The sequence below is a fragment of the Bos taurus genome, chromosome 18, assembly GCF_002263795.3.
Source record: "Bos taurus isolate L1 Dominette 01449 registration number 42190680 breed Hereford chromosome 18, ARS-UCD2.0, whole genome shotgun sequence".
Lineage (NCBI taxonomy): Eukaryota > Metazoa > Chordata > Mammalia > Artiodactyla > Bovidae > Bos > Bos taurus.
Window position 1 is genome coordinate 46,531,640 of NC_037345.1, and position 24,708 is coordinate 46,556,347.

Here is a 24,708-nt window from a genome sequence, read left to right on the forward strand (position 1 = left end):
CATTGCAATATTGTTTCTGTTTTCTGTTTTGGTTTTTTGGCCACACTGCATGTGGGGTCTTAGTTCCCTGACTAGGGATAGAATCCGCAAAACCTGAATTGGAAGGTGAAGTCTTAACCATTGGACCACCAGGGAAATCCCTGCAAAGTGCTTTTTAATCCTAACTTAAAAAAAATAAAATAAAATCCTAACTTTCATTTTGATGTAATATTAGGGCTACAGAAAAGTTCTAAGATGGATACAAAGAATTTCAATACATTTCACTCTCATTCCCCAAACGTCAACATCAAACCGCATACCCCGCTCAGAGGGCTCAAACATAGCTTGTGCACACCAGGACTCAGAAAAACTACAGAGACTGAGACAGAACTGTGTTTGAGTGTCTCTCTGTGGAGGTATGGGTCAGCAGTGGACTGCCACAGAGGCAGGGGCTCTGGGTGCAGCAGACTTGAGTATGGCATAAGCCCTCCTGGAGGAGGTCGCCATTAACCCTACCATAGAGCTGCCAGAACTTACACAGGACTGGGGAAATAAAACTCTTCAAGGGCACAGACAGAACCTTATGTGCACTAGGACCCAGGAGAAGGGAGCAGTGACCCCACAAGAGACTGACCCAGACTTGCCTATGAGTGTCCAGGAGTCTCCTGCGGAGGCGTGGGTTGGCGGTGGCCTGCTGCAGGGTTTGGGGCACTGAGTGTAGCAGTGCCTGCATGGGACCTTGTGAAGGAGGTTGCCATTATCTTCATTATCATCATAGTTTGAGTGAGTGAGTGAGTGAAAGTCTCTCAGTCTGACTCTTTGCGAACCCATGGACTATACGGGATTCTCCAGGCTAGAATACTGGAGTGGGTAGCCTTTCCCTTCTCCAGGGGATCTTCCCAACCCAGGGATCGAACCCAGGTCTCCCACATTGCAGGTGGATTCTTTACCAACTGAGCCATAAGGGAAGCCCATCATAGTTTGGCCCCAGGTAAAAAACAGGGAGGGAACACAGCTCCACCCATCAATAGAAAATTGGATTAAAGATTTACTGAACATAGTCCCACCCATCAGAACAAGGCCCAGTTTCCCCCTCAGTCAGTCTCTCCCATCAGGAAAGCTTCCACAAGCCTCTTATCCTTCTCCATCAGAGGGCAGACTGAAAACCACAATCACAGAAAACTAACCAGACCAGTCTAATCACAGGGACCGCACCCTTGTCTAACTCAATGAAACTACGAGCCATGCCGTGTAGGGCCACCCAAGACAGACGGGTCATGGTGGAGACTTCTGACAAATTTGGTCCACTGGAGAAGGGAATGGTAAACCACTTCAGTATTCCTGCCTTGAGAACCCCATGAACAGTATGAACAGTATGAAAAGGCTTTATTATAGTGCCTTTTAAAAAGTATTTATTTATTGACTGCACCAGGTCTGGGACATAGAATTTTCGATCTTCACTGCAGCATATGGGATCTTTAACTGTGGCCTTGTGGAGTCTTGTTCCATGACCAGGGATTGAACCCAGGCCCCCTGCATTGGGAGCACAGAGTCTTAGCCACTGAACCACCAGGAAAGACCCTATGGTGCCTGTTTTTAAGGTCACTTTTGTTTAGGTAAATTTATGTACCATAAAATGCACCCATCTTAAGCATAGAGTTCAGTGAGTTTTGACCACCACAGTCATCACATAGAAAATTATTATCACCCTCTCAGAAGTTTTCTCATATGTTTTGTAGTCAGTTCCTTCTCATGGCCCCAGGCAACCACTAATTGCTCTGTCCCTGTAGATTAGCTTTGCCGGTTCTAGAATTTCTATGAGCAAAACCGTACAGTATGCATTCTTTTGAGTACAGCTTTTTCAATAAAGTCTGTTTATTTTCTGTAGAGTCTATTTATGTATACATATGTGTCATAGTTTATACATTGTGTTGTAGATAACTGTGGAAAAGCATAAAACAAGTAGGATATAACAATGGCTCATAAATTCCACTTATTAGCTATTTCAGATTTAGTTGAACTCAAAATGAACTGAGTTTTTAGTATGTTTTTTCCCCACTTCTAAAATTTTTACTTTAAAAAGCATAAAGACACTTTTATTTATTGAGATGTCTTTTACAATCCACTGTGTCCCTACAGAGAACTCTAAAACCAAGCATCAGAGGAGCCCTGTTGATACTTGGACCAGCTTGAACCATCTGTCACTTACACACACCCCTCCACTTCTCCTCCTGAAAAAGCCCCGTCTCTTTGTGTCCAATGGAGCTCACTTAACAGGCTCAGCCTAGCTCAGAATAAAAAGGACAGTGGGCATGTTGTGTCTTGCAGGTGTAGGAAAAGGGTGTTGAGGAGGTTCTCACACCAGATGTCCCCTCAGCTCAAAGGGTATAGCATCAGGTTCCACAGGGTCCAGATCTCCTGCCACCTGATCATAAATTCCTCTTGCATCCTCATATCTGTCTCCAGGCCAGCGGAAATCACAGGAGTCCTGACAAGCAAAGGTGGAGTTAGAACCATAGAAAGATGCTATGGGTGAGTCATGTTTGCAGCTCTGGGGGATACACCTTCCTGCTCTACTTCACAGGAAAGAAAAATGTTTTAACTTCTAATTATAAAGGCAATTCCAACATATACAAAGAGGATAGTGATTATAATAAACCCCTGTGAACCTATCACCTAATTTCAACCTTTGGTCAATCTTGATTTATCTTTATCTCTATCATCCCTTGCTGCCACTAACTGGAATTCTTTTAAAGCAAATCCAAGATAACTCATAATTTCATGTCAAAAAGCAATTTAAATGTCATACATGTGAAACTTTTCTTTTTGAATATGGAACACATCACAAATTTGCATGTCATCCTCACACAGGGGCCATGCTAATCTTCTCTATATCATTCCAGTTTTAGTATATGTGCTGCTGAAGCAGGTATGTGAAACTTTTAATTAGCCCACGATATCATCCTAAAGGAAATCAACACTAAATATTCACTGGAAGGACTGATGCTGGGGCTGAAGCTCCAATACACTGGCCACCTGATGTGAAGAGCCAACTCATTGGAAAAGACCCTGATGCTGGGAAATATTGAAAGCAAGAGGAGAAGACAGAGAGGATGAGATGGTTGAATGGCATCATCAACTCAATGGACATGAGTTTGAGCAAACTCTGGGAGATGGGGAAGGACAGGGAAGCCCGATGTGCTGCAGTCCATGGGGTCTCAAAGAGTCAGACACAACTTAGCAACAGAACAACAACATCAGTTAGGGAATTGTGGCATGTGAGTCTTGATTCTGTTGGTTTTATGAATGTCCAAAACACTACCTCATCAAAATAGAAGAGATTAAAGGCCATGGAGGGTGGTCGTTGGAGAAGGCAATGGCACCCCACTCCAGTACTTTTGCCTGGAAAATCCCATGGACAGAGGAACCTGGTAGGCTGCAGTCCATGGGATCGCTAGAGTCGGAGACGACTGAGCGACTTCACTTTCCCTTTTCACTTTCATGCATTGGAGAAGGAAATGACAACCCACTCCAGTGTTCTTCCGCACTGGTCGTTGGAGAAGGCAATGGCACCCCACTCCAGTACTTTTGCCTGGAGAATCCCAGGGACGGCGGAGCCTGGTGGGCTGCCGTCTCTGGGGTCGCACAGAGTCGGACACGACTGAAGCAACGCAGCAAGCAGCAGCAGCAGCAGGGTGGTCCTTACTGAGGATGTGCTTTGCCTTAGATTTTGGGAGAAAATGGTTGTTTTTGATCAGCAAACTTTAGAGCAAGCAGCCAAATATGGCTCGTTGCATGTTTTTGTATTGCCCAAGAATATTTTTTATATTTTTTAATTGCTGAGAAATATTTGTTAAAAAAGAGTGATACTCGTGACATGTGAGAACTATATGAAGTTCAAGTTTCAGTGTCGAAAAATAAAAGTTTTATTGGAAGTTAGTCATAATTATTTATGTATTCTCTATGGCTATTTTTATGGCAGAGTTGAGTAGTTTTTAGGAAGACACTATATCCTGCAAAGCCCAAAATATTTACTGTCTAGCCCTTTACAGGAAAAGTGTGCAGGCTCTATCTGTGCTTTTAGAGGGCATGTGTGTTCAGCACCATGGACAGCATCGCGTTCTTTCCACAGTGGTGGGGAGGCCGGTGCCCCATTGGGAACAAAGTTACAGAGGGAAGTCTTTGGCCCACAGGTGCCAGAGCATTAGTCAAGGCCACACAGAAAGTCAGGGGTTCTGCCCCATCTCTTTCTGTGAGCCAGTAGGTGGGGCTTAGTTGGTGGTCAAGGTGCTTGTTTGTGGTTTGTGCCTGCCCAACCACCATCTTCACTTCCCTCTGGGTTCTGCATCTCTCTCCCACTCTCAGTTCAGTGGATTGAGTGGGGCTGGCCTCTAATCCCAGATGCCATGTGTGGACACTGCCCCAGATTTGTCCAACTAGTATATATTCTATCTCCTGCCTCAGTGAACCAGCAACATTCAGCAACAACTATGTGAACCGAGCTAAACCACTAAGAGTCCGAGTTGGGGCTTTGGAGCGATTGGATAAGAGGCATTCTCTTTCTCTCAAGGTTTATAATCTAATAGGATAGAAACCTGGATTTGCTAGGGATTGTCTTTAGAGAGAAAATTCTGGGTAGGCCTGAAGACAATTCTGTCTCTTGACTTTTCCATTGAGTGGGTCCAAAAAGTATTTCTATCTCTCTGCTGTAACCAGTATAGTGGAGATGGCTAGTTATCCAACCAAATACACACCTTCCTTCTTCCACAGTAACAGAATCCTAGTAGGGCACAGAGCTGCCAAGTAGACTGCATTTCTCAGCCTCCTTTGCAGTTAAGGTGTGGCCATGTCCATATTCTCACCAGTGGAATAAGAGCAGTGTGTACATTTCTGGGCCTGGACCATAAGTCAGGGTCGTGCCTCTACCATGCTCTCTTTTTCCCTTTCCCACAAGCTGAAACCCCCAGTGAACTGGCCCATCCATGTAAACTTGTTCAACTCACTAGGGGATGGCAGAGGAACACAATGGAAAGAGCATGGGTTGCAGAATAACCATGTGCAGCACAGCCACTCCCCTCTGACTGCTACACGAGAAAGAAATAGGCTGTCTTGTTTAGGCCACTGGATTATGGCCAGGCCTCTTTGCTACAGCAGCTAGCTTACCTGAACTAATACAGGCAGTAGGAGGGGGATCTCCGGCACTAACTAGGAAATATTTCTGTGGATATAAATCTCCTCACCATTTGTACTTCATCGTAGAGGGGTCCCCAGGCCCGAGATGGAGCATACACTCTTTCCACCTCATCATACAGGTGCCCAGGAAAGGCCATATTCTCCTCCTCAAGAGCCCTGAGACCTGGAATTGGAGTGGGGAGGGGAAGTGATGATCAGACAGCTAGGTCTAGATGTCAGGAGTATCAAAGGTGGGGAGAGGATGTTCCACTGTGCACACCACTCACCTAGGGGATAAGACACCTCCTCCATCGTGGGGGGAAGCTGGGGGCTGAAGTCCCTCATGGAGTGGTAATATGGCTCTACATCTGTTGTGCTAACCTGTCCACAACCCCCCCACCAATAAAAAAGCATTAAGTGTTTTCCATCCTCTGACTCCATCATTCCTGGAAAGGACAATGATTAACCTAAAGCTAATGGTGGGATTTTAGTCACAGTCAATTCCCTGTCAGTGGGGTGTCAGGACCACCCCCACTTACGGTGGAGCTTCGAGTGTCCCGATCTCCAGTCCACTGGCTCTCCTCATATTCATTCCTGACTCGGTCTTCCTCCGACCTTCCAGGATGGAGGCATGGGGAGGCAGTTGGGCACTGACCCTTTGACAGCTGTCACCCTCAAATCTCCTCCCCAGAGTCTTCCTTACAGACAGATATCCCCACTTACCCTGTCTCTGTCTTCTCGGAAATGCCTGAGGGAAGTAGGGGAAAAGGGGTCAGAGATACACCCCTTGAGCCCACTTGGCCCTGGGAGACCTTCAGTATGCAGCAAACCCAGAGTTCCCATCACCCTTGGACTCTGTCCCAGCAGGAGAAGGGTCTCTCCTCACCCTCAGCAAGACGCTTCAGTCTCCGCTGCCAGAGGAATCCCCCGACACAGGAGGCATTTGAAAGCAGCAAAAGACCTCCAACAGCAAGCAGCACAGGCAGCAAGGGCATCTCCGAGGGTCCTGTGGGGTGGAAGTTACCCCTCGATGAGCCCAAACAATTGGTTTCAGACTTCAATTGAGGTTCTCTGAAAAAGCCTGTCCCTGACCAAGCAAAGCCCTCCTCCTAGGTCAGGGAAGCAGATGGGCAGGGGTTTCTATGTCCACTCCTGTTTTAAAAAATGTCTTGGCTGCACCACAGGGAATGTGGGATCATAGTTCCCTGACCAGGGATTGAACCCATATCCCTTGCATTGGAAGCACAGTCTTAACCACTGGGCTACCATGAAGACCCCATGTTCACTCCTCTTGCCACCCGAGAGCAGGTGGCTCCTTTCTCAAATCAAGGCATTAGCAGTGCTACTGCTAATGCTACCTTTGTCCAAGCCCCATGTATGGACTCAAGGAGGAACTTCAGGTCCTTAGCTGGGCATTCAAGATCTTCTATGACCTGGCCTCTTCCCACATCTTCACTCTTGCCCACCAACTATTGACCCTCCAGCCACACAAAACTAACCGCTGGCTGTTTCCAGAATCATTGAGGCAAACCCACACATCTAAGCCTTTAAATAGTAGAGTGTCTGTCTTTAAATGTCCTTTCATCTCAAGCAAGCTTCTATTCTTTCAAACTTCATCTCAAATGACTTCCTCTTTGCACAAACTTCCATCTCAGACAACATCAGAATCCTCTGCTATATCCGTGAGGATAAGACTGAGTCCCTCTCAGCAGCCATCTGCTCAGCACCCATTTCCCCACCTCCTGCTAACAGGACTCATTTTCCTTTGCCAGTAATTACCCTGCTCTCAGTCTGGTTGGCTCCGTAGGACTCCATGGAGGACACATAGCCTGACTTGGCCGTTAAGAGTTCCCATCCCCATTCCCACAGTGATCAGTTCAGAGACTGGCATCTGACCCAAGGTAGATTTTTGGCAGAACACCTAGGACACGCTTCGGCTAGTTGCTAAGAAGTGAAATAAAAGTTGAAGGTGTGGGAGGACTTCTCTGCCTTCTTAAGAGAAAAATCTGAGAAAGAAGTCATCAGAGTTGAAGGCAAAGTTGAGAGAGTGGGAAACTGATTCTTGGTGAACATTTTGAGTACCTGAATCCAGCCACAATTGGAGTTTCAATTTCATGAGCCAAGCCATTCTTTGTATTGTCAACAACAACTGAATTTCTGTCATTTACAACCTTCTCAGACTCTAAAGGGGATTGATTATTTGCAAAATGGTCATGATTGTCTCACTATATGCATAGTCTGAGAGCTTTCCTGGTGGGTCAGATGATAAAGAATCTGCCTGCAAAAAAAGAGACCTGGGTTCAATCTCTGGGTGAGGAAGATCCCCTGGAGAAGGCAATGGTTACCTACCCCAATATTCTTGCCTGGAGAATCCCATGGACAAAGGAGCCTGACGATGTACTGTCCATGGGGGTCACAAATAGTTGGACATAACTGAGCAACTAACATGCATACTCTTAAGACTTCCCCCTACACTAACTCTGAGTTGAGCCATGCCACTTGCTTCAGCCAGTAAGATACAATGAGAAGCTCAAAGGGAAATCCATCATGATCCAGTGGTTAAGACTCCACAGTTGAAATGCAGAGGATGTGGGTTCAATCCCTGACTGAGGAGCTAAGATCCCACATGCCTCACGGCCTGGCCCAAAATTTTTTAAATAATTAATATTTAACAATTAAAAAATAATCCGAAGCTTGAAAAGTGCCTGTAAATTGTAACTTGCGCTCTCGTTGCTTTTAGGACTCTAGTGACCACCTCCATGTGAACGAGCCAAGGAGACACTTGTGACCTGGTGATCTCCAATGTCCCAATTACAAGTCAGATTGCCAGATGAGTGAGGAGAGGCTATCCTAGATCAACAGGTCCCAGCAGAGCTGCCAGCTGACCATAGCCCAGAGCAGAACTGTTCAGCCACTCACAGAATCATGAGAAATCATGTTTGTTGCTATAAGTGCCCATGTTTGGGATAGTTCGTTATGCAGCAAAAGCCAACTGACACAGGCTCTGCACAGGGAAGAGAGAAATTTTATCACATGCAGGTAAATTAGGAAAAAAGAAAATTTATCACACTCAAGTAAGAGGAAGAGCTAAGGATATGAGTGAGGGCCTGTGGGTCTGACTTAAGTCTTAAGGGACGATAGTCATAAGGCAGAGAGGGTGGGATTAGAGACCAGAAAGTTGTTTTTAAGAGGCAGAGGGCTATTTGGGGATTGAAGACTTACCTGCAGGCTGCTCTGTGGGTAGCTGGTAGTCGGGTTCTCGAGAAGGTTGGTCTAGACCTGGGAGGTGGAGATAGAGAATGAAAATTAACATCAACAAACTGAGATAAACCTTAAATATTTCTATGTCTCCTATTAAGCTTTGCAACCCAGTTTTGAGACTTATAGGAATTAATTTCTGACTTTAGGAATATTTCAAAGAGAACTGGAAATTGCTGATGATAATGATGATACTATTAATAGCCATTCTAAACCTAATGCTAATAATAAAATAATATATTGTTGATGAGTGCTTTAACCTGAATTGTCAACTTGGGGGATTAATTTTTAAAAATTCAGGGTTCTCTGGATGCCTTAATATAGGTATAAGTTTTAGAGCAAGGGAGGTGAATATAGTACTACTTTATGCTTTAGTGCTTAAAGGGAAAACTGGAACAGGGAAAGAGGAGGCAACATTGTAGGGATGGGAAAGAGTCCTTACTTCCATGAGGAAAAAGTCTGCCCTATCAGAAAGGCAAAGGGGGAAAAAAGCAGGAGGAAAAGGGGACAACAGAGGTTGAGATGCTTGGATGGCATCACTGACTCGATGGACATGAGTTTGAGCAAGCTCCGGGAGTTGGTGATGGACAGGGATGCCTGGTGTGCTGCAGTCCATGGGGTTGCAAAGAGTTGGACACGACTAAGCGACTGAACTAAACTGATCAGAAAGGAAAAGATAGAAAAAGGGAACTTTCATGGGGCAAAGTAAACAAAAAGTGAGTGGGGGCATTTCTTTAAATTAGCATCTACATAGCGCTAGCTTTGTACAGGGCCCTGTTCTAAGAGCTTCAGATATATTAATTTATATATTTCTTACAATTGTCTAAGATAGACCTTACTTTCAGAAACTGAGGTACAGAGACTGGAGACACACTTTATCTTTACAGACTGAGGCTCAAAGGTTATACTGAGTCTTCAGTACTTGCCTAAGGTCTCACACCTAGGAAGTTGCAGACCTGGGACTTGAAACCAGGTTTGTTGGAACCAGGCTCTGTGTGATTGGCCACTGCGCTGTAGTAGTCTACCAGAGTCCACATGTTCTCGTTCGTATTCAAGGAATTAATCTGTGTCATCAAAGTTGCTGAATTTATTGACATAAAGTTGTTTGTAATACCTCCTAATTTCCCCTTAATGTCTGTAGGATCAGTAGTAATGTTCCCTTTTTCATCCCTTATATTGGTTAAGAGTGGTGTCTTCTTTCTTTTTTCATCTTGATTAGCTCTATAAACATTGCTCTTTTCAAAGAATCAGCTTTTGATTTCATTATTTTCTTTTATTGTTTTTCAATTTCCTAATTCATTAATTTCTGTTCTTTATTATTTCCTTCCTCTTGTCTACTTTGGGTTTAATTTGCCCTTCTTTTCCTAGTCTTTTTAGGATGGAAACTTAGTCAATTTGAAGACTTAAAAAAATCTGAGAACTTAATGCTATAAATTTCTTGCTAAGCACTGCTTTAGCTGCCCCTCACAATTTTCATTTGTTTTCATTTTCATTCAATTCAAATTCTCTTTGAATTTCCCTTGTGTCACTAATCACATTCAGACAGTATAGTCTAGTGGCAAAAACTAGTCTCTGGAGTTCATCTGCCTGAGTTTAAATTTCATCTGTAGCTCCTTCTACCTGTGTGAGTTTTGACAAGTTGATTAACCTCTCTGGACCTCAGTTTCTCCATCAGCAAAAAGGGAATAATAGTATCGACTCCACCCTATAAGTCCTCTGAGTAATTCTGCAAATTGTGCAAGAATGTCCCTTCCCACCTGGGGTCGTGATCGAGATCTGGGACACTTTGTCAGCTAGTCCGCTGTCACCCAGGGCATTGCTGGCCAGCAACCAGACCCTGTATCGTGTAGAAGGCTGCAGCCCGGTCAGTGTGAAGGTGGTGGCCTGGGGTGGTAGGACATCCATGTAGAGGAACCCTGGAGTCTCCAGAGCCTCATACCTGCATAAAAGGGAGGGCAGTCAATCAGGAAGGTACCCCAGCCCTATTGGCTACAACCCTTTCCTTTCATGATAGAGACCTACCTGATTTGGAACCTCTGTGGCAAGCCCCCATCAAAGCCAGGCTTCCACTCCAGGCCCACTGAATATGGGGTCATGCTCACAGCCTTCAGTCCCGATGGCGGATCAGGGCGGCCTTTGAGGTGAGGGATGGGGGACATAGAGGATTCAGAAGGATTCTGGAAGATTCCTTCCAGATTCTTGCTAAGAATGATTTCAAATATGTAGTTGAGTCTCATTATTCATGGTGGTTATGTTCTCTAAAGTCAATAGCAAATACCAAGCCATTGCTTCCAAGGGAAATGCAGGCTTAGACTCCCACGAGCCTCCAGTCACATTTTCATCAACCAATTAATGCATGATATTGTATTATGCATGTTTCTGCTTAAAGATATCTTATTTAATATACCTGTTGATTCATTAACATTGAATGAATTGCTGGAACTCAAACCTGTTCAAAGCTTACCAAACACACGTATTTTCTCCAAATGGCGCATCTCAGCCTTCCTAAGCTTAGGAACACCAGACAGCACTTTAGTGCTGTGCTTGAGGGCCATTTTATGTAGCAAAACGATTAACAAAAAGCACAAAGGTGCAAAAAGCGAGAGCTGTAAGAAGGCAGAGTGTCATCTTGTTCCACCTCTGCTGAGAGTGTACTCATTGCGTGACTCAAATTTTTCATCCCCTCTTTACAGTCCCCTGAATGTCTGGGAAAGCAGAATGAGTATTGATTTGGGACTTATGAATAAGTTCTAACAAGTAGGCAAAACTGTAAATACAGACTCTGCCAATGATGAAGATTGACTGTATGACACATGTTTCTTGTAGTGGACTTTTGTGTCTATCTCATATCCATTCCCCTCATTTCTTCTGGTTACAGAACACTGAATACCCATTGGAGAGTCACTCGCCCACATTCTCAGGCCACGTGCATCTGATGGAAGTGACTCCCCTCCTTGTAGGATGGACACATGACTGGGTCTGGCCAACAAGAACAACAATCAGGTTGTCTTCCTTTCACCACCTGACTGGTCAGGAATGGGCTGGGAGTCAAGGGGAGCCAGTGGATCTTAATTCTAGTACTTTCATGCCACTGTTAGGAAGCCTTACAAGATAGCCAACACAGAGAAAAGTAATCCAGAGAGATGGAGAGTTCTTGATGACAGCTGAACCTAGATCCAGCGACTCCTGAAAATCTACTTTTCAGTTGCATTGCATTCAGTCACTCAGTCATGACTCTTTGTGACCCCGTGGACTGTAGCATGCCAGGCTCTTCTGTCCATGGGGTTCTCCAGGCAAGAAAACTGGAGTGGGTTGTCATTTCCTTCTCCAGGGGATCTTCCCAGAACAGGGATCGAACCTGTGTCTCCTGCACTGGCAGGTGGGTTCTTTCCACTGAGCCACCAGGCTTGGGGCAATAAGAAACCCCTTCCATTTTTTCCTTTGTTGTCAGTTTCCGTAAAAAATCCAGTCTCCAATGGGACTTTTGGAGCAGGCAAAAACTCCATCCTCATTCATAAACACTTCTCAGGTTTCAGGAACACTGTCATTCTGGGACCAACCAGAGACCGGGGGATTGACTTAGGGGATTACCCTCCCAGCAGCCTCCCAGCCCTCTCCCACCATACTGATGCTGACGAGTTGAATGTTGGTGTGGTCCGAGCCGAGGGGGTTGGTGGCTATGCATGTGAAGAGGGCATAGTCCTGGGCTGCAGACACGTTGGCAATGGTCAGAAGGCTGCTGTGGACGCCACCCTGGTGATATGTGTGCTCTGTGTACCTGGAGCGGAGATGCAGCAGGGACTCAGGGAGGGTGACTGGGGCTGGGGGATCGAAGGTAGGGCTGGAGTGCTACCTGGTTCGGCCTGGACTCACCTTGGATCCTGGAGATCCAGAGGGACCCCGTTTTTGGTCCAAGTGAAGACGATGTTGGGGACGCCTCGGGCACGACAGTGAAGGGTGGCAGAACTAGTGCTGTCCCCAGCTGCAGCCACTTTCGTTAGGGGAGCGGGATGCTCCACATGGGGGGCAACTGGAGGGGTTGGAGCTCAACATGAGGTGTATGGAAGGACATGATATGTGGATTTAGTGGCAGGCCTTGAAGTTAGGGCTTTGGTTGTTACTCACATCTGACAACAAGACGGACCAGCCCTCGGGCTGGAGGTGCCACCCCATTGTCCACAATGCATTGGTAAGCACCAGCCTGGGTCAGCTTGGCATGGTGAATACGAAGACGCCCTGTGGATCCCTTTGACATCTTCTCCATGTCATCCAGATTCTGGTCCTCCCCTTCTTCTCCCTAGAGGTCCAAGACTTGGGAGATTGTCCCCAGGTCCAGCCCCAGCTCCATTAGCCCTCAAACTGAGTCCCCATCTGCAGCCTCTATCTCCCAGCCACAATCACTCTTCCTAGCAAAGAAAAAAATTTCCCTGTCATTCCACCCAATCATTCATTTATTTATCCCACCATTCATGCATGGATCCATCCATTCAGCCACCAATCCAGTCAACTACTCATCCATCCATTTACTCAACCATTCTTGCTTGGAACCTTCTATTCACCCATCCATCAATGTATTTAACCATCCACCTATCTGTCAATTCATTCATTTATCCATACATCCATCAATCTTCCCTTCCATTCATTCATCCATTCACCCATCATTCATCTAACCATTTGGTTCCTTCTACCCATCCATTCACCCTTCTATCTACTTATCCACTCCATCTATTCACTCAAACACATGCACATCAATACATCCATGCATCTGTTCATCAATTTATCTGGCTGCCTATTTATCCATCTCTCCATTGGCCTGTGCACCCACCCATCTATCCATCCATTTATCCATTTTCCTTCCATAGACATCTTTTCCACCGATGGTGTATCTACCCATCCATCTACTCTCTAATCTAATCAATCTACTCATTTCTCTCATTCAATCATCTAATTGCCTAATTTATTGATCCATTTATCCACTCATTCACTTGCTTATTTGTCTATCTGTTCTTCCATCCACTCATTCATCTATCTACTAACTCATCCACCCACCACGTATCCATCCATATATCCAACCATGTACCCCCCACCCACCTGATTATCTATTCACTTATGCACTTATCCATCTACCATTCAACAGTTAGTTCTTCGAGCATGTCCTGACAACTACAGTTATATAGGGTCATAAAGCCCCTCCTCTCGAGGAGCTTACAGTCAAGAAATCACATCTCCCAGCCCACACCTCTATTTACCAAAGGTTAGATCCTCACCAGCCTCTCCCAGTTGAACATCTCAGGAAGGATGGGATTGGCATCCACAGTGCAGACTATGTCCACAGAATCCCCAACATTCACCTCAGTGGGGTCTTGGAGAGCTCGGATGGTGGGAGCATCTAGGGAAGGCAGGAGCTTGGGGAAGGCATTTGGGCCCAGACAGGCCATGGTGGAAGAGGGCTCCAAGGTGGGAGGGGTGTCTTAGAGGTGCCCGGGAAAGTTACGAGTGTGATCAAGTCTGCCTTTAGAATAAAGTTCTCCGTGTTAGTGAGGTTGTCCCCACCGTCTACTATGCTACTGTAGTGACAAGAGTAGGTCCGATGGACTTCCAGAATTGCGTGGATTGGCTTGGCTTCCTGACCGGAGTAGGTGGGCAGAGATTCTACAAAGGGTCTCTCTAATGGGCACGTTTCCCAAAGTGGGCGTGGCTCCGTCACAGTAGGGTCTCCCAGAATGGGGAGGTTTCCAGGATGGGTATATCCCTTGGGTGGGCGGAGCTTCCATAAAGAGGAAACTCCACAGCGAGCAAGACTCCCTGGGTGGGCGGGGCTTCCGTGATGGGCGGGGCTCCCAGAGCCCCTTAGTTTCCTACGGTGATGAGGGGTCTCACATTGTACATCCAGTCTCACGAGAGCTTCCGCCGTGCCCTCCGAGTTCTGACAGTGCAACTGGTAAAGGCCATCGTCAGCGCGGGTCACATTCCATAGCTGCAGCGCTCCACCAGACAGGATACGATGCCGAGGGCCGCCAGCTGTGGGAAGTAAAGGTGAGGAGCTTGCTAAATCCGCCCTCAACCCCGTCCGGGAGTCCTGGAGACCTGCGTCCCTCTCCATGCCCCCTCCGTGCACCTGGGCTGAGTCGGTAGCCGCGGAAGGTCCAGTTGAAGGCCTCCGGGGCGGGGTTGGCAGACACGGAGACGGGCAGCAGTGCCTCGCCCTGCTCCACCGCGGTCACCACAAGCACCTGCTCCCCCAGGAACTCTGGAGGGTCTGCGAACGAGGAGGCCCCGCGGGGAGTCAAGATTGTTAAGGTTCGGGCCCGGGGATGGATTTGAGATCAGGTGCAGGTATAAAGGGTTAAAGTCGAGGTCTCGCCGAGATTTTAAGCTTGTGGACAAGGGAGCAATTAAGTTCAGAGCTGAGATGGGGGGTTAGGTTCAGAGAGACCAGAGTCAGACTGAAGGATGGAAACAGGGTTCGGGATACGGGTCAAGGTCAGGGGTTAGGATACAGGACAAAAAAGGAAGATGGGGGATGGGCAGGATAGGAATCGGTGCAGGTCGAGTGTCAGGATAAAGAGCAGGAAAGTTTCTGAAGTTAAGAATGAAAGTCAAAGACAGTATCCAAGTATTGTACTATATTGAATTGTATATTGTAACCCAAGTATTGTAGTATAGGGTCAGATAGGTATCAAGAGGGATGCCAGGCCTGCGCACGTACACAGCACGTTGAGGCGGTAGAAGGCGCTCACGGTTTCCCGCAGCTCGGTGCTGTGGGCGCTACAGGTCACGCGGTGGCCGTGGTCACGGGATGAGAGTCTCAGAAGGACGCTCCTAGCGGCGGCGGAACCTTTGAATGGAGCCCGGCGGGGCTGGGCGGCCACATCTTCCAGCCTGCAGACCGGGCCGGGAGCGGGACCAGAGCTAGAGTCTGGGTACTGGGTGCCGGGTACCAGGCAGGACGGCAAGTCGGGCGGGGGCAGGTTTCTGACTGTAAAGGAATGTGATCAGAACCGGGGAGGGACGGCACACTTACCTCTCCCCCTCCTTGTCCCACGACAAGTTGACTGGAGGGTTGCTGCTAACGCTGACGCACGTCAAGTTTAAGGCATCCCCGGGGCGTAGCGTCGACGCGTTGGCCAGGATCGTCACATTTGTCGGGGGGACTTCGGGAACAGGTGGGAGGAGCGAGGCTCAGAGGTGAAGAGGAGGGACTCAGCCCCGCCCAGCCGCGAGTGCGTCCTGGGCTCTTCAGCATCCACCCCTCCCCCAGCCGCCCCCACTCTCCCACCCCACCAGCCAAGGCTCCCTCTCAGTTCCCCGCCGCAGCAGCCCTCCCAGCCCCGCAGTGCGCCCCCTCACACTGCACCACGAGCTGCGTGGACGCGCTGAGCTGGCCGGCTTTGCACGTGAACTTGGCCTGGTTGTCCGACGGACCCGTGATCAGCACCAGCTCTCGGGAGAAGATGCTCCCCGACTTCTCCACACTTCCCAGCTGCACCCGCCGTGGTTCCTGGGGCGGCCGCGGTTCGGTCACGGTGCGCGAGTCCTAAGGGCCGAGACTGACTGGGGGACCAAGGGGAGCCCTGCCATCCCCGCCTCCCGAGACGTCCCCATTAGGTGGGCTGCCTCCAGCCCAGATAAATAAAGCCGTTGTGTGGTGAGGAAAAGGCGCCCCCTTCGGTGAGCATCGGCTAAGGCAGAGGAATGGGGACTAGAATTGAGCAGACCCCACCCGGCATCTCTCCCGTCTACTGGGTCCCAGGAGCCCCGAGATTTTGCAGTCTGAACCTGCCTCCAGTCCCACGCTTCACCCCCCACTCCCGCCCCGCTCCTCTGCTCTCTGGAGGCCTGCAACTGTCGGTGCCCTCGGCCGACCCTCAGCCCCACTCCTCGAAATTCATTCCAGCTATATTTACCAAACCTCCTACACCGGGAAACTCCCTTGGAATTCCCAAACCTTTCCCAGAATTTCTTCATTTTTGCCTCTCCTTAACTCTTTTTCTTAAAATCCAAAGCTTCCTCAAAGATTTCGTTTGATCTTTCCTTTAATTCCATTCCCTGGTCACAGATTTCTGAATCCACTAATGGCTTCTTATTATCCTAGTCCTTTACTTGAATCCTTTGTGTTGCCCTAATTCTTGGCATTTCCCCATCCAATTAAACGAGAGTCCCTTGGACAGAGATCAAACCAGTCAATCCTAAAGGAAATCAACCTTGAATGTTCAGTGGAAGGACTGATGCTGAAGCTCCATATTTTGGCCACCTGATGCAAACAGCCAGCTCATTGGAAAAGACCCTGATAATGGGAAAGATTAGGGCAGGAGGAGAAGGGGGTGACAAAGGATGAGGTGGTTGGATGGCATCACCGATTCAATGGACATGAGTTTTTGCAAACTCTGGGAGATAATGAAGGACAGGGAAGCCTGGTGTGCTGCCGTCCGTGGAGTTGCAAAGAGTCGGACACAGCTGAGCAACTGAACAACAACAAAATGAAATTTAATTTCATTCCTAGAATTCCTAGTCTTTCCCCCAGAATTTCCACTAGATTCCTAGTTTCCCAAGATTCTCCAAGAATTCAGTCAGAATTCTTAAATTTTAATGAAATTTCATTTTCTTACTCCCAATCCCAAGAATTCGACTTAATATTAAAATTAGTGATTTTTCAAATGTTCTATAGAATTACTAGTCTTTCCCCTTTATCCACCTTTGTCTTTGTTTCTGGAATTCTTACTCTTTCCCTAAAATTCTAGCCATTTTACCTTTATTCCAAGGTTTCATCAGAATCTCCTTTAGTTGTAATGAAATTTATTCCCTTTTCTCTAGAATTCCCATTCCTGATCCAGAATTCTTTAATTCTAGAATTCTTACTATTTTCCCAGAATTTCCTCAGTTTTCCTAAGATTGGATTTAATTCTTACGGCGTTTGTCTTTTCAGTTCCCTGCTGAAACTGAAAATCTCCGGTATTTTTCAAGAAACTCAGGTTGCCCTAGACTCTGGAGGAGAGAAAGAGCTTCATCTTTCCCCCGTGTTCCTGGCCACCCCACAACCCTTCTTGCTGGGCACCAACCTTGTACCAGGTGAGGGAAGGGTCTGGGTTGCCTCCAATGGCCAAACACACCAGCCTCACCCGGTTCCCAGCCCGGAGGCGCTGCCCCTCTGGAGGGCCTTCAATCCACAGCTTCTGGGCAGGATCTGTGGGGAAAGCTAGGTAGAGTGACTTCTCTCTGGGCTGGGGCCTGAGGTTGAGGGTCTTGAAGGATTGGGGTACCCCCGGGCAAGGGTGGAGGCTCACATTTCACATTTAGGGTAAGCGACTTCTTGAAGGTCTCTTTGGTGAAAGCCTCGCTAAAGGCCTCACACGTGAGGGTCAGACCGTTGTCCTCCCGTCGCGCCAGGAATGTCAGGTTAGACATGGAGATGTGGCCACCATGCAGGCCCTGGCAGGGATCGGGCTTCAGATTTGGAGACTAGGGAACCCCCATCCATGATACCAGCCCAGGTCACAACAGGGACCCATGAATCATCTCCACTGACTCATTTGTTAGACCCAGGGGGCCCTGGACGCCAGTCCAGGCTCCCTAGGGATCAAGGCTTCCCAGATTCCAGACCCCTCCTCTCCCGGATCCAGGAGATGTGCCCTCAGCTCCCTCCACCCTTGGACCCAGGAGCCTGACCCCCGCCTCACGTCCATGACCGTCTCCTCGCTGGGCTGCAGCTGCCGCCAGCCCAGCCACCATCGCAGGAGGACCCGTGGGCGACTGGACTTGGTGATGCAGGAGAGTGTCACGTTCTTGTTCTCAGACTGGGACGCAGATCCCAAGATAGTAATGGCACTGGGGGGGACTGCAGGGATGAACGGAGGAGAGACACTAAGCTGGGCTGGAAAGCTCACAGATCAGCCCAGACAGACAGGAGACTGGGGACAGATGATGAGGTCTTTGGCATCCGACCGGCATGGTTTGGGGGCACAAACAGATGGTTCCCTGGGGCATAGACTGACAACAGATGGGCAGCTGGCACCAGGACTCACAGGTGACCTGCAGCGTGACCCCACGTTCCTGGATCCCTGAAGATACACTGTTGTAGGCCTCGCAGCTGAGCCTCGCCCCATGGTCTTCCGGCCTCACGATCATCACTAAGAGGCTGCGTGCCACCGCCTGAGCATGTTCTGTGCCCCATGCTGTGGACACGGGCTGGCCATTCTGGAGACACGGACAGGCCTGGGCCAGCTCGGAGCCAGCGCCTGGCCCCCACCCTTCCCCCCACCTCCATGCCGCCTCTGCCCTCACCTTCAGCCACTGCAGTGTGGCTAGCGGATTCCCCCCTCGGGCCGTGCACAACAGCTCCAGGCTCTGCCCTGCCCGCACCTGCCCCTCATCCAGGCCTGGCCATTCTATGACGGGCGGCCCTGGGGGGACTGGGGAGCAACTGTCACTCAGTGGGCCTGGGGAGTCCATCCATTCTTTTCAAGTCCCACAACCTGCCGCTGAACCCCCATGTTTCCCCCTTGAGAACCTGAGCCTTCCATAATCCCTGTGCTCCCCGGGCCCCCCATTTCCTGTTCCCCAACAGCCGACTCAGTTCTCCACTTACACAGAACATTCATGGTGAATGAAGCCTTGATAGGGGTATCCAAAGCTGGGCTGGATCCTTCACAGACCAGTAACTGCCCATTATCCGAGCTCTGGGGTGTCACCCTAGGGTGGGAAATTGGGGTTCTTAAGTCAGTTATCATCTGAAATTTGGGTAGTCAAGGTAGAGAGGTGGGGATCCCAGGTCCCTACACCTAGTTTAAGTCTCTATGGTGATTTCCTTTAGGATCTAGAGCTCCGTGGAAGAGAGCTGAGGGTCAGCAGTGAGAATGGAGGTCCCAGAGGCCCACACCTGGCCAAAACCTTTGTACTTGATACTCTGGAACTAGGGTTCCTACAAAGAAGTTTTAGAGCATCCAGGTGGGGAATTGGGTCCCAGATGTACCTACCTGACCCAAGTTCCCATGCATGAGTCCCTAGGATATGGGGTTTTCATGGAGAAACTTGGAGGATCAGGCTGAGCGGGGGGCATCCCAGTTTCCATACCTGGCTGTGGCCTCCGTGGTGAAGAGTTTCTGCTGGGACCCCTCATTCACATTAGCAGAGATACCGGAAATTGTTTGTCCACCTTGGGGTTAACAAGAAGGCTAGACGAGTGGCAGGTTTCCCCCAGGGTAGATCCTGGAGGCCTGGCCTGAAAGCCTTCAGGATGAACATACAGCCCCCTCCCTCCTGGTTCTGGAGGCGAAACACCAGCTTCATTCTCTCTGCACATTCTGGCTTCCTTGAATCCCGGAGGCCCCAGGACTGGGTCCTGGGCCTCTCCTGTCCCCTCCCCTCCTTGCCAGGTTGTATCACCCACCCCTAGCTTCTCGTGTCTGCACCAAAAAGACACACATATCTCTGTTCGGAGCCTCAGCCTCTTCCCTGAGTCCTGGTCCAGCAATTACGAAAATTCTCAGTCCTTTCCCTGGATGTCCCCTCCCACTCACTGGGGCCCACACCACCCTCAGCATCTCCCCATGCCTGCTCCTTCATCCCATCTCAGGAGGGCCCTGATCACAGATACACCCCCTCCCCACTCCAGGGGCTTCACACTGCCCCCACCAGTTCACCCACACTCACTCAAGAGAAAGGTGATGTCAGGTGCTGGCTTGGCGTCCCCAGACACACAGCTGACCGTGTACTCCTGCCCAGCTACCCATGTGACTGTGCTCCCTGCTTCAGGGGTCAGCTGAAGCACCTTGGGGGGCACTGGTGAGAAAGGGTCTGGGGTGAGCTGGAACCGCCCAGAGGGATATAAGGGTTTGGGCTTTGAGTCTGAGGAAGCGGGGGCGGGGCTGGAGGCTTGGACTCCCCAACTCTGGAGATGGTGAGGGTGGAAGTCCAGACTCATGGGTCCTGGGGGGTCTCTCATTCATACCCAGGATGGAGAGGATCACTCTGGGAGACACGAGCTCAGGGCCTGTCTCTGAGCGGCCGACCTGGCACTCATACTCTGCATCATCGCTGAGGTCACACGCTTCAATATGCAGGTGGAATTCACCTGCAGGTAGGACCCAAGGTCAGGGCCGAGGTCAGCCTTGGCTGGTGGCTCAGGATCTCAGGGTCTGGCCCCTTACCTTTAGCAGGGTCTCCCTCCAGGCGATACCGCGGGAAGCTGGGGATCCTAGGATCGGGGCCGAGGAGCAGCCCGTCTTTGGCCCATTGCACCGCGCTGCCAGGGGCGCGGACCCCGCACCGCAGTTCAGCAACAGCCCCCTCCACCACTGTCAAGTTTTCGGGCAGAGCCCAGAAGCCTCGGGGGGCTGAGGCCAGGATTGGCACCTGGGTCAGGCCTGGGGACACAGAGGTGTCAGTAGGAGAGGGCAGAGAGTCTGTCTGGAGAAGGGGCCACGGGAATGAGGGCCACCTGGCTCTGGTCACAGCCCAGGCTCCCACTCACCTGTCATCAGAAGCCCCAGGAGCAGTAGTGCAGCCTTGAAGTGGGTGCTCAGGGCCATCCCAGGTCCTCTGTCTTTGGTGTCTGCCGTATCCACGCCCACCTCCTGTGTCTGCCTGCCTTTCTCTGGGTCCCTCTTTATGTCTGCCCCTTACTTTTCTCTTTGTTTCTCTTTTTCTGTCTCCTTCTTTCTTTCTCTATTTCTCTCTTCCTGCCCTTTCTCTATTTCTGCTGTCCCTCCTGTATTCTATCTCATGCTCCTTCCTGCTCTAAGGTTCTCTTTCTCTCTCTCAGTCTCTATCTCCTTTCCCAAAGTCAGTCTCTGTTGCTCTTTTTTCTCTCATGCCACTCCCACCCCTGGTCTCCACTCACAGCCCCTCAGGGAGGACCCACCGCTGAACCCGGCAGGCCCCGTGAGCCCAGGAGAGCGAAGATGCAGTCAGTGGCAGAACTGGGCCTGTTCTCAGTCGATCTCGTCCTCACACTGCTCATCCTCACCTCCCCCAGGCACCCTCTTGAGTCTCCAGCTTCAGGCCTCTGCCGGAGGGCTCCTCCCAGCACAGCTGGAGCAAGAAATCCCCTGTCAGCACATGCCAGGCACATCCCTCGGTCCCTCCCTAGCCCCCATGACCCCAGGGGCCTGTCTTGCCCAGGGGTAAATGGGAGCAGGTCAGACCCAGGAGGTCCCAACACAGCATGGGGAGCAGAGAGCTGGGCCTAGCCTGGGGGTAAGACTCCCCCACTTTTCCTACCCTGGTACCTGACCTTCAAGTCCCTTCCTTACTTTTTTTTTTTATTAAAAACTTAAAAAAAATAATTTTATTTGTATATTTTTTGGCTGTGCTGGGTCTTCGTTACTGGACAGTTTTAGTCTAGTTGCAGACAGTGGGGGTTACTCTGTAGTCATGGTGCACAGGCTTCTCATTATGGTGGCTTCTCGTGTTGCGGGGCACAGGCACTAGGGCATTCGGGCTTCAGAAGTTGTGGCATGCGGGCTCGGTAGTCGCCTCTCCCGGGCTCTAGAGCACAGGCTCAATAGTTGTGGTGCAGAGGCTTAGTTGCTCCGAAGTATGTGGGATATTCCTGGATCAGGGATCAAAGCTGTGTCTCCTGCATCGGCAGGTGGATTCTTTACCACTGAGTCACCAGGGAAGCCCCTCTTCCTTCCTTGAGTAGACACCTCCCTCTCAAAGAGATTATGAATCTCTGCTGAGGAGTGTGCAAGTATGTGTGAGAGACTGGGAGAGTGCATATAGCTGTGCACACACATGTGAAATGCACATAAGTGAACATGCCTGGGGAAGTTGATAGTGAACTGTGATCTGTGAAAACTTGTGCAGTGTTTGTGTGTGTTTGTAAATGTCTCAGGTGTAAACGTGCTGGGCAATCAGAGTGGGTGGGAATGAAAGGTAGGGTCCGAGGCCACCAGCACTGAGCCCAATGTGCAAACGCTTTGGCACGGGTCTTGTGAGTTCTAGTTCACGTAGCTTCCCTCGGTCTCTTTCTGTCTCTTCTTTCCTTCTGGATGTCTCTGTCTCTCTCCCTCCCTCAGTTCATCTTGATTTATTTTCTTTTCTCCACCACTTTGAGACTGTCTCTCTCTGACCCGGTGTCTTTCTCCCCATCTCTCTCCGTTAGGTGGTTACCTCTCATTCAGCCTTTAACTCCGTCACTGTCTGTGCCTGTACACGTCTCTGTTTTTCTCTTAAATATTAATTTATTTGGCTGTACTGGGTCTTAGCTGTGGTGTACAGGATCTTTAGTTGTGGCATATAAGCTCTAGTTCCCTGACCAGGAATCAAACCCAGGCCCCTGCATTGGGAGCAAAGAGTCTTAGTCGCTGGACCACCAGGGAAGTCCCATTGTTTTTCTCTTTCTGTTCTCATCTCTACCTCTTTCCCACCCAACGCTCTGTCTCTCACACACACCAGGAGCTCAATAAATATTTGTTCTCAGTCAGCCTTGGACTACGCCTCTTTCTTTTATTCGTTTCTCTGTCTTTGAGTCTTCCTGTCACATATTTGAATTTTATAACCATATGCTGGTTGGCCTGCCCTCCCCACCCCAGTGTGCGCCTATACACCCACACGGGATAAGCTTCTTCTGCCTGCTGATCTCCTGCAGGAATTGGAACTGCTCGCTTTCTCTCTCTCTCCCCTCCATGACCCCCATCTGGTCCTTCTCCCTACACAAGATGAGGCATCTAGGCTGAGCCCCCACAGCTCCATCCTTGACTCTAATCTAGTCTGTCTTCTTCCCTCCCATTATTAACTCCTTGCCCTCCTCCCACGTTTCCTCTCCCAACTGGCCTCACGCCTCCTGGGGAATGGGCTGGGTGCACAGCTGGAGGTTCTGTCACCAGATGGTGTCCCTCAGGGCCCGGGCATAGGGCTGTCCATTGCTGGGACCTTTAATTAGCACGAACCTTCCACCCTCCACCTTGGATATTTTCCTTCTCTAGATGCTCCTGGGACCTCAAACTCTCCATCTTTCCATGCCTGTGGCCCCCAGAGAGCCAGGAGGGGGAAGTGATGTCAGGTGCCTGGAAAAACAGCCTTTCTACCTGACTTCCACCCCCATGACTCAGGAGTCCTGGCCACAAGCCCAGCCTATTTCAAAATCCAAGGGCTGAATCCCCAAAACAGAAGCCACTCAGACTCCAGAGCCCAGGTCACTCCTTCCCAAGGACCTGGGGGTTCAGGCCTGCAGTCCTTCCCCCCTAACCCCATACACACACACACACACACACACACACACACACACACAGGACTTAGGGCAGATGTTCACTGTCGGCTGATTTTCAAATCCTTCTGGGCCTGTGAGGGGGTGGGAGAGAGATTGGTGGTTAAATCCACTGACTCTAAGACTTAAGAGCAGATTTTCTGACCTCAGGTCATCCTTTCCCACTGCACTCTGCTTCAGGCAGGGGCCCTAGTTGAGTCCCCAACGCCTCAGAAACTCGGGGTTCAGGCCATTAACTTCTCGCTCATGAGAGGTCTGAATCCCTAGTCTTAGCATCCTGAGTGGGGGTGGTGTCCATGTCCCTGCTATTTAGAGACACAAGAATCTGAGCTCAGAACAACGGAGTGTAGATCCCCAATCCCTACAGGTTTAAGAATGTCATACCCAGAGTCCCAGGCCCCTAGTTCCCCTTCTGTCGGCTTCGGGTTCCACCCACCTGCCCCGCCAGCTGCGCAGCGCACCGCCGGCCTGCAGCGTGGGAACGCCCCAGCTGGGCGACATGCAGCCGTCAGGACAAGCTGCGCGGTTCCCAGCCTCCCTGCCTGACTCAGCCCGGGCACCGCCGCCTCCCAGCCGTCGCCCGGCAACCACTGCTGAGTGGGGCGAGGGGGTGGTCCAGAACTGCAGGGTCCTGGGAAAGGAGGGGCGGGGGTTGGGGGCCTGGATTCCTGGATCTTAGGACGAGCTGTGATTTGCAGCGGTAAAAAGGCAGGCATTGAAGGCCTTTTGAGGTGGGGAGAACTGAACCCTCTCTTCTCGGGGGTCCCAGCAGCCCCCCAGGCAAACATGGTGCCCTCTTCTTGACCCACAGGCCCAGAGGAGCCCCGGGCCCCGCCTCCCCAGGGCGCGGAAACTAGCGAGTCCCCAAGGGTTCCCATTTATAGCTGCGTTTCCACTCAGCGCGGTCCCTCCAGTACCCGGGTTGAGCAAGTTTCTTCCACTCCCTCCCCTCCCTCCTCCTCACCCCCAGCCATCCCCCAACCCCGGCAAGGTGCAGGTGTCCAACCCAGACGGTACCCCCGCCTTCGACCCAGGTGTTCCAGCTCCCAGACCTTAAGGGGGCTGGAGTGTCCACCCGCTGGGGGGGGGAC

At 50.0% G+C, this 24,708-nt stretch overlaps 1 protein-coding gene and 1 non-coding gene across 3 annotated transcripts; both read right to left on the minus strand.

The window, feature by feature from the left end:
• Positions 1 to 1,836: 1,836 nt before the first annotated feature.
• On the minus strand, positions 1,837 to 24,595 carry NPHS1 (NPHS1 adhesion molecule, nephrin). Of its 2 annotated transcripts, none has more exons than XM_005218956.5 (29): positions 20,879 to 24,595; positions 20,556 to 20,771; positions 20,357 to 20,479; positions 20,059 to 20,187; positions 19,480 to 19,561; positions 18,995 to 19,098; positions 18,691 to 18,818; positions 18,432 to 18,603; positions 18,087 to 18,244; positions 17,694 to 17,838; positions 17,469 to 17,593; positions 15,760 to 15,946; positions 15,434 to 15,563; positions 15,119 to 15,291; positions 14,528 to 14,668; positions 14,290 to 14,430; positions 13,677 to 13,798; positions 12,535 to 12,706; positions 12,283 to 12,439; positions 12,036 to 12,187; positions 10,432 to 10,543; positions 10,167 to 10,348; positions 8,374 to 8,430; positions 6,038 to 6,157; positions 5,875 to 5,899; positions 5,691 to 5,766; positions 5,439 to 5,532; positions 5,220 to 5,335; positions 1,837 to 2,467 (listed from the first exon to the last, which is right to left on the minus strand). In XM_005218956.5, exons 1-29 carry the CDS (start codon positions 20,934 to 20,936, stop codon positions 2,336 to 2,338), a joined length of 3,729 nt encoding a protein of 1,242 aa, XP_005219013.1. In that variant the 5' UTR covers positions 20,937 to 24,595; the 3' UTR covers positions 1,837 to 2,335. The 2 variants fall into 2 exon arrangements, with proteins under 2 accessions (XP_005219013.1, NP_001179441.1); NM_001192512.1 differs by having other exon boundaries at positions 2,336 to 2,467; positions 5,220 to 5,328; positions 5,435 to 5,532; positions 20,879 to 20,936.
• LOC112442466 (U6 spliceosomal RNA) lies at positions 2,806 to 2,908 on the minus strand. Its single transcript, XR_003030557.1, has one exon. It is a non-coding gene; the product is annotated as a U6 spliceosomal RNA (small nuclear RNA).
• Positions 24,596 to 24,708: the final 113 nt, after the last annotated feature.

Coding starts and splice junctions, on each gene's coding strand:
- NPHS1 (XM_005218956.5), bottom strand. CDS start 20,936: ATGGCCCTGAGCACCCACTTCAAGGCTGCACTACTGCTCCTGGGGCTT. Junction 18,245..18,431: donor GGTCACGCTGCAGGTCACCT/GTGAGTCCTGGT, acceptor TCATCCCTGCAG/TCCCCCCCAGTGCCATTACT. Junction 15,947..17,468: donor CTTCCCTCACCTGGTACAAG/GTTGGTGCCCAG, acceptor CTCGGCCCTTAG/GACTCGCGCACCGTGACCGA.